General features: G+C 51.4%; 1 protein-coding gene across 1 annotated transcript in view; it reads left to right on the top strand.

The window, feature by feature from the left end:
• THSD4 (thrombospondin type 1 domain containing 4) overlaps positions 1-13,948 on the top strand; it is a 624,572-nt gene that overhangs the window by 598,989 nt on the left and 11,635 nt on the right. The window contains exons 11-14 of the mRNA XM_056128738.1: positions 884-1,183; positions 9,678-9,807; positions 11,285-11,489; positions 11,949-12,122. Of these exons, the coding sequence (XP_055984713.1) occupies positions 884-1,183; positions 9,678-9,807; positions 11,285-11,489; positions 11,949-12,122 (809 nt within the window). The remainder of the gene's footprint in view (positions 1-883; positions 1,184-9,677; positions 9,808-11,284; positions 11,490-11,948; positions 12,123-13,948) is intronic.

Raw genomic sequence — 13,948 nt, 5'->3', positions numbered from 1 at the left:
TGGGCCTTAAGTGCGTTTCATTTCCTTGGTTCAGAAAGGAAGCAGGAGCCAGGACTGGCTCAGAGGGTAAAGCATGTGCCTTGTATGTGTGAGGTCTGGGTTCCATTTCCCGTACCCTGTGCCCCCACTCCTGCCCCCAGCACTACCTGACTCAGAGCACTGCCAGGTGTGACCTCCACATCAACAGCAATTGTCCCCAAAATGAAGTCTATATCTGAGGTCGTCCTTCCACTTTGATATTTTGAAATGCCTTACTTGAGTTTCCTGTTGCCGCTGTGACAAATGGCTTCCGATTGCCTTCATACCTTTCCCATTTCACAGTACGTGCGAGAGATCAAGGCAGGAGGAACTTGGATGTAGCTCAAAAAGAAAAGAAAAAAAAGGCCCAGTGTAGGTGAACCCACTTCAAACCCATGTTGTCCAAGGTCAGTAGTGTTCCATTCACGACCCTGGAATCATTTATTTTAACCAGTATTTAAGGCCATTGAAGTTCATCCCTGTGTTGCTCTTTCAAATGATGCATATAAAGGTGGGAATATTTGTACCAAAAAGTTCCAGTACCTGGATGTCAGATCCAACGGTATGTGCGTTTAAAATTTGGATATGAGGTGGAGAGATAATCACAAGGTAAGGTGCTTGCCTTGTATGTGGCAGACCCTCGTTCAAGACCCTCCTTCATCGTATATGGCCCCCCGGCACCACCAGGGGTCACTCCTGATCACAGGCTCCCTTGACACCCCTGGCTGTGTTCATCAAAACCCCGGCAGACAAACATAAATGATTCCATTGAATTTGGAGAGACAGTGTCAAATTCTCAGTGTAGTTTCCTCTGTAGAGCTCAGCGTCCAACCGGGCTCCTGTTATGTGCTTTTGCTTCTCCCAGGGGAGCCCTTCAGTGACCAGCTGCTGCCCGAGGGGAGAGGCCCAGCCGGAGAGGAGGAGGAGGAGGAGGAAGAGGAGGAAGAGGAGGAGAGAAGCCAGGAGCGGGAAGGCGCGCGCGGAGGGGCCCGGGATGTGCTCACCTCTGACACCGCGCAGACCTTCCCGGTCAGGCTCCCCGACCGGTTCCCCCCGCATCCCCCCGACAACGCGGTGCCCCCCGCCCCGCAGCCCCCGCGGCGGAGCCGGGACCACAACTGGAAGCAGCTGGGGACGACAGAGTGCTCCGCGAGCTGCGGGAAAGGTGGGTCTGGGTGCAGGACAGACCTCTCCCACGCCCGCGTGCATGCAGTGCCGGGGACCCCTCGGGGCTCCGGACAGCTGTCCTGCTCAGGCTACAGTGTGCCTCCCTGCAAAGGTGTGGGGTGGGGTCTCCAGCGGGCAGAGGCGCGTGCAGACGCGGCGGGGAGAGCAGGTGTCCACCTCAGGCACTGCAAGGCGCCCTCTCCCAGGCTGCCCCCCTACAGGCAAAGCCGCAGAGCCGTTACGTAGGTTTCCCTATCATGTTCCTTAATGCCATAAGACAACCTGTCTCCTAAGGAGTGTCTCACACACACACACACACACACACACACACACACACACACACACACACCCTGACTTTCTTACTAGAATGGGTTAGCACCGTCGGCATCAATTTTAACAACCAGAGTGTGTCCACCTGTACGTGTGCACACAGGAACACACACACTCACTCACATACACACACACCCACAGACACACACACCTACACACACACCTACCCCACACACATATACCCCGCGCACACACACCCCGCCCTACACACACATATCCCGTCCTCACACAAACACTCCTTTCTGTACACACACACCTCACCCACCCACACTCCACCCCATACACACACACCCCAAACACACACACACACACATCTGCACACGCACACACATGCACACTCTACCCTCGCACACACACACACACCCTGCCCATACACACACACATACACACATACCGCCTGCACACACACCCCACCCCATACATACACACACACACACACACACACACACACACACACACACGCCACCCTTACACCTACTGTTGGGAAGCTAGATGTCGCTAGATGTCCATTGCATCTGCTTGCTTGTCTCTATGTCTCTTTACTTATTTTCAAGCTCTTTCAAGTTAGTATTTTCTCTCGAACATGTATTTATTTCTTTCTCAACCCCGCCCACACACACCCTTCACATCTAAGTCTATTTCTTTCAATAAAAACTATCTTGCTAAAAAAAAATATATATATATGTATATAAATTAGGGGCCGAAAGGATAGCACAGCAGGTGTGGTGCTTGCCTTGCATGTAGCCAACATGGGTTCAGTCCCCAGCATCCCTTAAGGTCCCTTGAGCCCCGCCAGGAGTGATTCTCGAGCACAGAACCAGGAGTGAGCCCTGAGCACTGTCAGTTGTTGCTCAAAAACCAAATAATAATAATAATATAATTTTAGTATTGATTTTTTAAAATAAAATAAACAGTGCTGGTTCTGGGCTAAAGGGAGACTGAGGAATATGGAAAACAAACCCAAGCTCTGCTGTCCCCTGTCCCCCCATTCTGAGGCCATCTTCGCCCCTTTTTCTCTCCTTATGCCGTGTCCACATTCGAGGCTGCTCCTCTGCTCGGCCCGGCTGGCGCCCCGCAGCCAGCCCGGACACCAGGGGCAGATGAGGCAACACCACTGCCAAAGATCAACTCGGGGCCGTCCACAGTGGGCGCCAGTGTGCTGCGACCGAGGAACCCCCACCCCCCAGTGCTGTCCTGCAGGGGCACAGCCGAGGCCCAAGCCCCTGCGACCTCACAGCCCATCCCCTCCTCCCCTCCGAGCCATCTCTCATCCTTCCTGGCAAAGTCAACCAGACGTGCTTGGGTATCCATGTCCAGGCAGTCCCCGGGATGCCTTCTGATTTGGGATGTCTGATTTGGGATGTCCTGCTGAGCCCCCAGCAGGACCCTAAGAGTGACCCCCACACTCACCCCGCCGTCTAGCTGGGGAAACTCAACTCAGTGGTTCCCTGGTCTTCCAAGACCAGCGTTATGTCGTAGGTATTTTTTTATTGTGGGAAGATTTGGGGGTCACACTCAGCAGCGCTGGGGGCTGACTCTCCTGTCACAAGAGCAGCCGAAGCCTGGAAACCCTGGGTAGCTCATCCGATATTGACACAATTACATCAGAAACTGTTCTCCGTTACGGTGAAAATTCTAACGTGTTGGAGGCCCGGGAGAGTGTAAATGTCCAGCCAGTCAGCCACAAAGCTAAGCATCGTAGAATGAACAACTTTTCTTCAGGGCAGGATGTGCATGGCCAAGACTGGGTGAGGAGAGAGAGAGAGTGTGTGTGTGTGTGTGTGTGTGTGTGTGTGTGTGTGTGTGTGTTAGGGAATGGCGGGGGGTTGTTGTAGGTGGTTACTCATAGAGGAGCAGCTTGCTTCCAATAGTTAGGTTGCAATTTTTATTGGGGGGTGGGAGGCTAGGTTTGGGGACCACACCCAGTGGTGCTCAGAGGCTGTTCCTGACTCTGTGCTCAAAAGCAATCCCTGGAAGAGATCAGGGGAACAAAGGCAATGCAAGAAATTGAACCCTAGTTTCTTTTTTTCCTTTCTCCTTTCTTCTCCACCTCCTCCTCCTCCTTCCTTCAAAAGGTGCTCAGCGTCACGTGCTCCTTAGTAATACTGCAATGCTGCCACTAGGAGGCAGCAGAGAGAAGACAGGCATCAACAGGTTTTGTTTTGTTTTTTGTTTTTTTGAGAATTTAAAATTTCCTGTTAACAAATTCTGACTTTACTTCAGAATAGATTCATCCTTGTTTAGTCAATGAAACTAGGCTTTATGTGGGGACAGGAAGACAGTCCCAGGGCTAGGGTGCTTGCTCTGCTCACCCCAAACACTGCAGGACCTTCCGGAATTCAGCCCTTAACCCTGAACTGGGTGAGAATGTCTGGGAGTGACCTGATGACCCTGACAATAAAGATGTGTCGATTCTTTATTTACCCCTTAGATAGGAAGCTAGGCTCTGGGGATTCAGGGCTGACAAGAATAGACCTGGCTGCTGCCCCCCTCACAGAGCACAGAGTAGCAGAAAAGGATGAGATCCAATGAACGAGGGGCAGTGAGTTTCTAAAGGTCAGAAACACAAAGGGTACCAAAAGGTCTACAAATAAGAAAATAGAACCCCAAAAGGGATTGAGTGAGTCACACAGGGGTAAGTGACAGTAGATTTGGTTGTGGAAATCACTCATCACAACCATCTCCTCCCCCCTCAGGACAGAACCCTGAAAGGTCTAGGAATTCACCATCACCCTCTGTGCTCTGGTCTGTAAACTTTTTGTGGTCACCCACTGTGGTTATTGCAGTGCCAGGAATCACACCCAGAGCCTCACGGGCGAAAGGCCTGTGCTCTACCGTTGAGCCACAGCACCAGTTGGGCGCCATGTTTGAAGGGCACCCAGGATACAGTAGAGGAGCTAAGAGCCAGCAGCATGCACGGAGGGCATAAAGCACATCTCTTCAAGAGCAGCTCGAAACCTGGCTTGTCTGAGCCTCCAATAACAAACAGAACATGTACCAAGACACACTCATCATTTTCAACTATTCAAAGAGCCAGCGTGTAGAAAGAACAGTGAGGATCCAAACATGACAGTGAGGAGAGCAAGACCCTTTGCATATCTGTGAAGGCAGCCACAGTAGTAAAAGTTTGGATGGAAGTGTTCGGTGGCAGAGAGAGGAGATAGGCTTTCTGAGAACCATTTACAAAGGAAGGAGGAGGAGGTGGAGAAGGAGGAAGGAGAAGGGAAAAAGGAACCAGGCTATTTGATTAAAATAAGAAATTCAGAGCCCTGGGCAGTTCCTGTGACTGTTTTGTTGTTGTTTAGCAAATTGGTTATGAAAAAATATTATTAGACCCTGAAAATAGGAGTCGACACCTCCTTCCCCCAAGATGGGTTCCAGGGAGCACCAGGCCTGGGCCTCGGAGAAGCTCACTGCCTCCTTAATCACTTAATCACTTAACTTCCCGTTAGTCGTCGATTTGCTCGAGCGGGCGCCAGTAACGTCTCCATTTGTCCCTGTCGCGTGCTAGTGTAGCCCAATGGCATCTCTTCGCTCCGGGAACATGGAGGGCCTCAAACCGATCGTTCATGACCTTGACAAAGAAGTCTGACCATCTGGTAGGTGGGCGGCCACGCGGTCTCTTGACATCCCGTGGAATCCAATCAGTAACAGCTCTAGTCCAACGGTCGTCTTTAAATCTCATTACGTGACCAGCCCATCTGATTTTCGACACCTTGGCATATGAGACAGCGTCCCTGATCCTTGATCGTCGACAGATGTCAGAACTCCGGATTCGTTCTCTCATTTGAGTGAAACGTGATATTCCAAGCATAGCTCTTTCTATTCTTCTTTGGGAGACCTGAATGGCGTTCTCATCTTGTTTGCGTAGGGCCCAGGTCTCTGAGGCATATGTTAATGCAGGAAGAACAGTGGAATCAAAGAGATGTGCCCGGAGCCGGAGGTTCTTCGTCCTCTTAGCTATTTCTTCGACGTTCTTGAAGGCGTTCCAAGCCGCTCTCTTCCTCCTGCGCAGCTCGGGTGCCAGGTCATTTGTCATGTTGACCTCTCGACCTAGGTACACATAGCTGTTGCATTCGGAGATGGTCGTTCCATTGAGAGCGAATGGGGCGTCAGGAACAAGGCTGTTTCTCATAAACATTGTCTTCGTAAGATTCAGCTGTAGTCCTACCTTTCCACACTCACGGTCAAAGTCGGCCAGCATTTGTGCCGCTTGGCTGATGTTTGGTGTTATTAAAACAATGTCATCAGCAAAGCGGAGGTGGTGTAGTTGCCGACCATCTATCTTCACTCCCATTCCTTCCCATTCCAGTCGTCGCATGATGTTCTCGAGGGTGGCACTGAAGAGTTTTGGTGAAATGGTATCACCCTGCCGCACCCCTCTCTTGACATCAACGATCACTTCTTTGTAGAATGGTGAGATCCTGGTAGTGAATCCGCAATACAGCTCACGGAGGATCCTGATGTATTGGGCTTGAATGCCCTGATTGGCTAGGGCTTCAATGACCGCTTCCGTCTCGACAGAATCAAAGGCCTTCTTTAAATCAATGAACGTTAAGCAGAGCGGCATCTTGAACTCCCGAGAAACCTCAATGAGCTTGGTTATTGTGTGGATATGGTCGATGGTGCTGAATCCTTTGCGGAACCCTGCTTGCTCGCATGGTTGTCCTTCATCTAGTGTTCTGCCAATCCTATTCAGGATGACTCGAGTGAACAACTTGTAGATGACAGACAATAGGCAGATCGGGCGATAGTTGCCAATGTCATGGATGTCTCCCTTCTTGAACAGTAGTACGGTCCTGCTGGTTTTCCATTGAGATGGAACCTTGCATTCAGACAGGTAGCGAGTGAAGAGCCGAGCCAGTGTATTGATGAGTACTGACGGCAGGTTCTTCAGGTGTTCAGGTCTGACCTTGTCTGGGCCGGGTGCTGTTTGCTTCTTTACTGACGAAATGGCGTGTCGGATTTCGGAAGGGAGAACGTTGGGAACGACATACCCATCCTGTGGAATTTGGTATGTCGGCAAGTGGACATGGCTATCGAAGAGATTTGAGTAGAAGTCATGGATAATCTTCTCCATTGCCATTCTGGAGGATGTGATGGATCCATCAGGACGTCGGAGGGCAGTCATCTTGGTCTTATAGTTGGCGAAGGACAGGCGGGCGTTACGAATACTTTTCCCGGCTTCTGCCGCATCTACCAGTACTTCTGCTCTTCTCTCTTTGAGGTCTTCCTTGATCGCATCTCTGCACTGCTTTGCAAGCTCGGACGTTAGCTTGCGGTTGCCTGAGGCATGCGCCAAACCACGCTGGCGAATTAGCTCAAGAGTTTTCGAAGATAGGCGACTTTTTGTGGCTATCTCTCTCTTGGCGTTCCTCGCACATTCATGGAGGTGCTGAACCAGTCGATCGTATTCCTCGTCAATGTTGTCAACAATGGTATCTTCCCATGTTGCCGCAATAGTACCAAAGAGTTCCCAGTTGGTGGTCGTTCTGGGAGTTCTCTTTTTGAACTTTGCAGCCCTTTCTCCCCGCTCTGTGAAGTAGAATTTTGCACGAAGGAGACGGTGGTCCGATCCCGTTCGAAATTTTGGGACAACAGCGACATCAGTCAGGCAAAACCGTCGATTGAATATGATGTGGTCTATTTCGTTGTGGAATCGTCCACCGGGAGACTCCCATGTCCATCGTTTAGATTCTGCCTTCTGGAACTGTGAGTTACCATGAATGGTCTTGGTCGACATGATGAACTCAGACAGTCTCTCACCCTGTTCGTTCCATTCTAGGCCATGGGTTCCGATGTGAAGTTCTTCAGCTGATCTTCTCGGTCCTCTCTTGGCATTAAAATCACCCACAATGATCTTGTAGAAGGTGTGGTCTTCTTTATAGAACTTCCCTAGCTCCATGTAGAACTTCTCGATTTCTCTTTCATCATAATGAGATGTTGGTGCGTAGACAACGAAGATAGAAACTGCAGGCAGTGAGCCACATCTATTCAAATGTAAACGTCCGATTCGGGTTGTTAGGCATTCAAATGAATCGATGCTCTTGGCCAAGTTTGTGTTGACAAGGACACCGACGCCTCCAACACCTCTTTTATCGCATGTTCCGAGGAACAATTCTTCTCCAGTGTCGAAAACGGCATGGTGAGATTCGTGTCTTCTTGTCTCGGTCAGACCAATGATTCGTGTCTTCTTGTCTCGGTCAGACCAATGATGTCGTACTTGATCATTCGCGCTTGTACCATCAGGTCCTCGATGGATGCATCTGATGCTAGCGTACGTGCATTGAAAGTACAGACGATCATTTTTGTCTTCCTTCGTTGTGGCAGCCTAGGTCGGCCTTGAGATTTTGTCGGCCTCTCCTTTCTCATCCTTCTCAGTGCTGCCATGTCGGTGAAGCCTTCAGGGTCAGGTGAATGAGACCAGTTGTAGTTACTGGTTTTGGCATATCGAATACACAGCGGATAGCTTGCCAGGCTCTTCCGTGCGGGCGGAATACTCTCGGTAGCTTGCCAGTCTTTCCGAGAGGTATAGAGGCTTTTGGGGTGACCTCTAATCACCCTTGTAGGTGCCTCCTAGGAAGCTGATATTCATCCTCAGGGCTCTGCCAGGAAGTGGGTCAGATGCTTTCATGGAGGAGGAAGCCAGTGGTCTTCTGACCTTTCTGGAATCTTCTCACTTGGCTGCTCCAACCTGTCTGCCCTTATTCACAACCGGCACCTGCAGGACACCTTGTTCAGCAGCAACTGTCGGCCCCTCCCTCCTAGACACGTGCCAAAGTGGCACCATCCCTCCACCACTGTCCATAGGCTCCTCCTGGCTGCCCGCTCCCTCCCTACCCTCACTACCACTGGTCCTCTGAGTTGCCACAATGGGTCACCTTAGTTCCATTGCCACAGTCTAAGGATGTATTTTCTTTGGCTGTTATCTATTCCCTTGCTTGTTTTCTTCATATGCCACCTATGAGTGAGATCACTTAATATTGACTTTCTCTTTTGGTCTTATTTTGCTTTTTTTTAAAAAAAATTGAATTGTCATGAGATACACGGTTGCAAATCTGTTGATGATCAGGTTTCAGTCATACAATGTCCCAGTACCCATCCATCCACCTGTGTACATTTCCCACCACCAATGATGAATGTCCCCAATTTGTCTCCCGCCACTCCCCACCCCACCCTGCCTCTATAGCAGACACCTCTCTCTCTCTTTCTCTCTCCCTCACTCTCTCTCTCTTTATCTCTCCCTCACTCTCTCTCTTTCTCTCTCCCTCACTCTCTCACTCTCTTTTCTTTTGGGCATTATGGTTGCAATACAGGTACTGAGAGGTTATCATATCTCTTCACCCTCTTTCAGCATTCAATATTTGATCCAGAGATCATTTTCAACTATCATTGTCATAGTGGTGAGGAATATAAAATAATGAATGATAATAATAAATAATAATAATAATGATAATATGAGGCTAATACTGAAGGACAGTCGAAATAAGGGCCACGTGGATGGGTCCCTGGTTGGAAGCTTGCCACAAGTGGTAGGGGAGAAGGCAGCTAGGAGAGAGAAGGGTCTATTTCTTTTTTTTTTCCTTTTTTTTAATTTTATTGTATCACCGTGAGATACAATCTTTCATGTTTGGGTTACAATCACACAATGATCAAACACCCATCCCTCCACCAGTGCACATTCCCGACCACCAGTATCCCCGGTATACCCCCCCTTTCCCACCGTCCCTCTGCCTCCATGGCAGATATGATGCCCCATAATTTCTCTCTACTTTGGGGCATTATGGTTTGCAGTACAGACCCTGAGAGGTTATCATGTTTGTTCCTTTATCTACTTTCTGCACACATCTCCCACCCTGACCGATTCCTCCAGCCATCTTTTTCTTAATGATCTTTTCTCTATTCCAGCTGCCTTCTCCCAAGAAGGGTGTATTTCACTTAACACAGCCCCCTTTCTGTCCCATCCATGTCCTAACAAAGCGCTTCCCCTGGTCTACAGCGGAGCCCGTGCTATTGCAACTCTAGCCGGCGGATTCTCTAGCCCTTGGGTCGTTTCAGGCCTTGGATCTGGTCACCAGCACTGCAGTGACTGTCAAAGATGCAAACATCTCATGGCATGGGGCCTGAGGGCTTCCCAGCACACGTGCTCCTTGTACTTGCAGGGTCGCAGTACCCCATCTTCCGCTGCGTGCACAGGACCACTCAGGAGGAGGTTCCCGAGAGCGCCTGTGACGCCAGCATGAAGCCCACCCCCGAGGAGGAGCCCTGCAACATCTTCCCCTGTCCGGCCTTGTAAGACGCCCCTGCCCACCTTCCTCTTGCTCCCCACACCACACCCTAAGAATATGATCTGATGCTTAGGTCTGAACCCTGGAGCCATGAGACTCAGTGGGGGTATGCAGGGCAGTCAGCCTGGCAAGCACCCATCTTTCGGGGCTAGAACAGGTAGCCCATGGTCTCCGGTAGTCAGCATGCTGCATCTGGCAACCCCTTCCCCCGGGGAAGCCCACTTGGTAGCCAAGAGCAGCATTTTCTAACCCGGGGCCATATGGCCCCTGTGGAGCCCAGGATACTACAAGGGTAAATGGAGATATCCTGCAACGGGTAAGGCTTGGCTTTGCACATGGCCAACCCAAGTCTGATTCCTGCCATCTCATAAGGTCCCCCATGCCTGCCAAGAGTGGTCTCTGAGCACAGAGCCAGGGATAAGCTCTGAAAACCCCCAAACAAAAACGGAGCCATGCATGACATGAGAAGGTCAACCTGTAGATGGGACGGGGGTGGGAGAGACATAGGAAGTAGCCAGGATCAGAAGAAGACTGAGCCACACTGGCCTGGAGCCATTAGGGAAGCCAGGAATGACTAGCAGAGGGCTCAGCGCTGCTGGTGAGCTGTGGCAAAAGAGAGGATGAGGGAAATGCTTCTGCCAGGAGAAATCAGGAAACAGCTCCAGAGATACTGGATGATGACGAGGGAAAGGGCCCTCCGAAGGGTCCAAACATACTTGTTGAAGTAACAAAAAGAACTTCTATCTAAAACATCTAATGAGCTTGTGCCGAAAGCTTATTTAATGGGTTACAAAGAGAATGTCAGATAATGCTGAGAGCAGCATATTAAAAGTTTTTTTTTTTAAATAAGAATAGGGGGAGCTGGAGTGATAGCACAGTTGGTAGGGTGTTTGTCTTGCACGAGGCCGACCCAGGTTTGATTCCCAGCATCCCATATGGTCCCCCGAGCACCGCCAGGAGTAATTCCTGAGTGCATGAGCCAGGAGTAACCCCTGCGCAACACCGGGTGTGACCCAAAAAATAAGAATAAGGGCCACAGTGGCAGTGGGCAGGGTGCTTACCTTGCATGCCATCAACCTGGGTTCTAGCCCCGGCACCCATGTGGTCTCCCAAGCCCCACCAGATTGATCCCCTAGGCCAGAGCCAAAAGGAAGCCTGGAACACAGCTGGGTGTGGCCCAAACCAAAATAATAATAAAGAGCTCTGGAATCAGAGTTCCAGGTGAGTTCCAAAATGAATTGGAGTCTGCAGTTCATTAACCCATGCTGCAGGTGACAGCTGCAGGAAGGCCTTTTCTCCGTGAGGAAAATGTCTCTATCTGTTAAGTTTGCTCGCCTGTGTGGAGTTCTCAGGCGCAGTTCCTGCCTCTAAGTCAGAGGGCTTTGAGCAAGCCCAGAAGGGAGGCAGGGGGCAGGGAGCAGGGCCCCTGCTCTCTTCCGTGGTCGGCAGCTCTCCGTTTCTCTCCTCTCTCCCCTGCCTAGCTGGGACATTGGTGAGTGGTCTGAGTGCAGTAAGACCTGCGGCCTGGGCATGCAGCATCGCCAGGTGCTGTGCCGCCAGGTGTATGCCAACCGCAGCCTGACAGTACAGCCCTACCGCTGCCAGCACCTGGAGAAGCCCGAGACCACCAGCACCTGCCAGCTGAAGATCTGCAGCGAGTGGCAGATCCGCACCGACTGGACCTCGGTAAGCAGTGGGCAGCTCCCCTCCCCGCCCACCTGCCCTACTCCCTGCCCCAGGAGACCTGTGAGCTCCCCAGAGAAGCCCAGCCATGCCAGGCTGTTTGTGCAAACCATCGGGTACACTGGCAGCCCGCTGGACCTTGGGCTAGATGACTTTCAGGGGATCCCCTGGGAGCTGTGCATGTTGGCATCCCCTTCCTCCTGCGTCACGGCAGACCGGACCCCCCACACCATCCCTCCTCATATCACAGATGAAAGACTTGAGGCCCAAGGTGACAACCAGGCCAGACAGCCTTGGTGGTGTGGGTGGTAAAGCTAGATAGAGTTGCATTGCTAGGGGTCCCAGCCACACGAGGGGTCTCCTGGGCAGCCTGTGTGCCGGGAGCAGGTAGCAAGGACAAGGGTGCAGCCCTGGAGAGCCCCACTCACACCCCATCCCAACACTGCTGCTCCCCTGTTCCAGTGCTCGGTGCCCTGCGGAGTGGGACAGCGGACCCGGGACGTGAAGTGTGTGAGCAACCTTGGGGACGTGGTGGACGATGAGGAGTGCAACATGAAGCTGCGGCCCAGCGACATTGAGAACTGCGACATGGGGCCCTGTGCCAAGAGCTGGTTCCTCACGGAGTGGAGCGAGAGGGTGAGCGTGGCCTGTGCAGAGTGGGGATGGCATCAACTGTGGGAGGCAGCGAGGGGTCAGCAGCAGCCGTGGACGGTGAGGTTGGCAGTTGCCATGGAGAGCAGCAGAGGATTGGCAGTGCCAGTGAGCGGAGTGGGGTGAACAACGGCTGTGGCGGGCAATGTGGGGTCAGCAGCGGCTGTAGTGGGCAGGATGGGGTCAGCAGCGGCCAGTGGGCAGATGGGGTTGATCGTGGCCATGGCAAACATTCTGGGGGTGGCAGGCAGAGTAAGGTTGTCAGTGCCGGGCGCAAGGGCTGCGGGCGGGTTCCATGCGCGGGAGCGGCCATCATGGGTGCCTGAATACAGAGGATGAGGCAGAAGCTGGGCATTGACCCGAGGGCAGCCCCGACCACCAGGAAAGGCACCACGAGGACCCGGCGCAGACCATCAGCTTCTATTTTCACTGTGGAGCCAGACCCAGCAGAGCTGAAGGCAGCACTTGGGATCAGACTCGGGGTCTCTCGTGGGCTTGAGCCACATTCTCAGTCCTCAGGCTTTCTTTCTAAGGGTGGGGGTCTCCCAAACATTGCTCAGGGGGTCTGGGAACCACCCCGGGCACATGTGTGCAGCCGAGCCATTGGTGACAGGTGAGTGTTAAGAACCAGGCACTACATTGCCGTGACTCACATCAATGGGCTCTGGGGGGGGGGGGGGCGGGGGGGGGGGAGCAGGGCAAGGTTGGCAGGTTTTCTGTTTTTATCTGAAGACCAGGGCCTCCAAGAGCGGAGTGTGGGTAAGAAGGAGTGTGTCAATCCTCAGTATCCCTCATACATATTCCACAGGAAAAGGGCGTGTAGTGAAGAGCCCACGCCACACACACACACACACACACACACACACACACACACACACACACACCATCCATGGGTTCCGGCTGATGCTGTAGCCCCTCCCGGCCTTTTCAATAACTCAGAAGCTCCCCTGACCACCCTCCCCATGTCAGGGAGTAAAGATGAAACCGAAGATTCTGTGCTCCATTATATGCCCCCAGTTACCTGCAGACAAGATGGATGACAGTGAGCTGATATGCAGGAGAGAAGAGCTCTGTGTGAGCACGGCAGCTTAGTTTAATCATACTTGAGCACACTCAAGGCCCCTGAATTATACACTTTAAAAAAGTATTACATTTAAATTGGTACATTTACCACAATTGTTCCCTGCGGACTCAAATTGAAACCTTTTTCCTCTAATTTGAAATTTGATTTAAAGATGAGAAAGAAAGAGCTTAACTTGATTTCTGAATATGTAGACCTAAACCCCATTTTCAGTTTTCAGATTCTGTACTGGAAGTTTCTACAAGATTCCTTGAGTTTCATTTATCCTGGTTCTTTCTTTCTTTCTTTCTTTCTTTCTTTCTTTCTTTCTTTCTTTCTTTTTAAAGAGTAGACTTCTAGGCTAGAATTTTATGTTCACTGAGAAGTGAAAAAGGGGAGTGGAGTGATTGTACACCGGGTAGGGTGCTTGCCTTGAACATGGCCCACCCTGGTTTGATCTCTGGCATCCCACGTGTCCCTCTGAGCACTGCTAGTAGTAATTCCTGTGTGCTGGATTTGTGGCAGAATTACAACTGCCAGGTTGCCATATGTATGTTGGGGGCGGGGGGCAAGTGTTTCTGGCTAAGTCCCTCGTGTTCTGTAGGACATCTGAGAGGTCCCTCTTATACCACGATCACGATCACGACCACCCTGTTGTTCATCGATTGCCTCGAGCAGGTGCCAGTAACGTCTTCTTCGTCCTAGCCCTGAGATTTTTTTTTTAAAGTGCCATATTCAAGGCTTTTTCAGG

Source organism: Sorex fumeus, unplaced genomic scaffold (assembly GCF_029834395.1).
Source record: "Sorex fumeus unplaced genomic scaffold, SorFum_2.1 ptg000067l, whole genome shotgun sequence".
NCBI lineage: Eukaryota > Metazoa > Chordata > Mammalia > Eulipotyphla > Soricidae > Sorex > Sorex fumeus.
The sequence above is the reverse complement of the archived record's forward strand: the minus strand, read 5'-3'. Positions and strand labels throughout refer to the sequence as shown.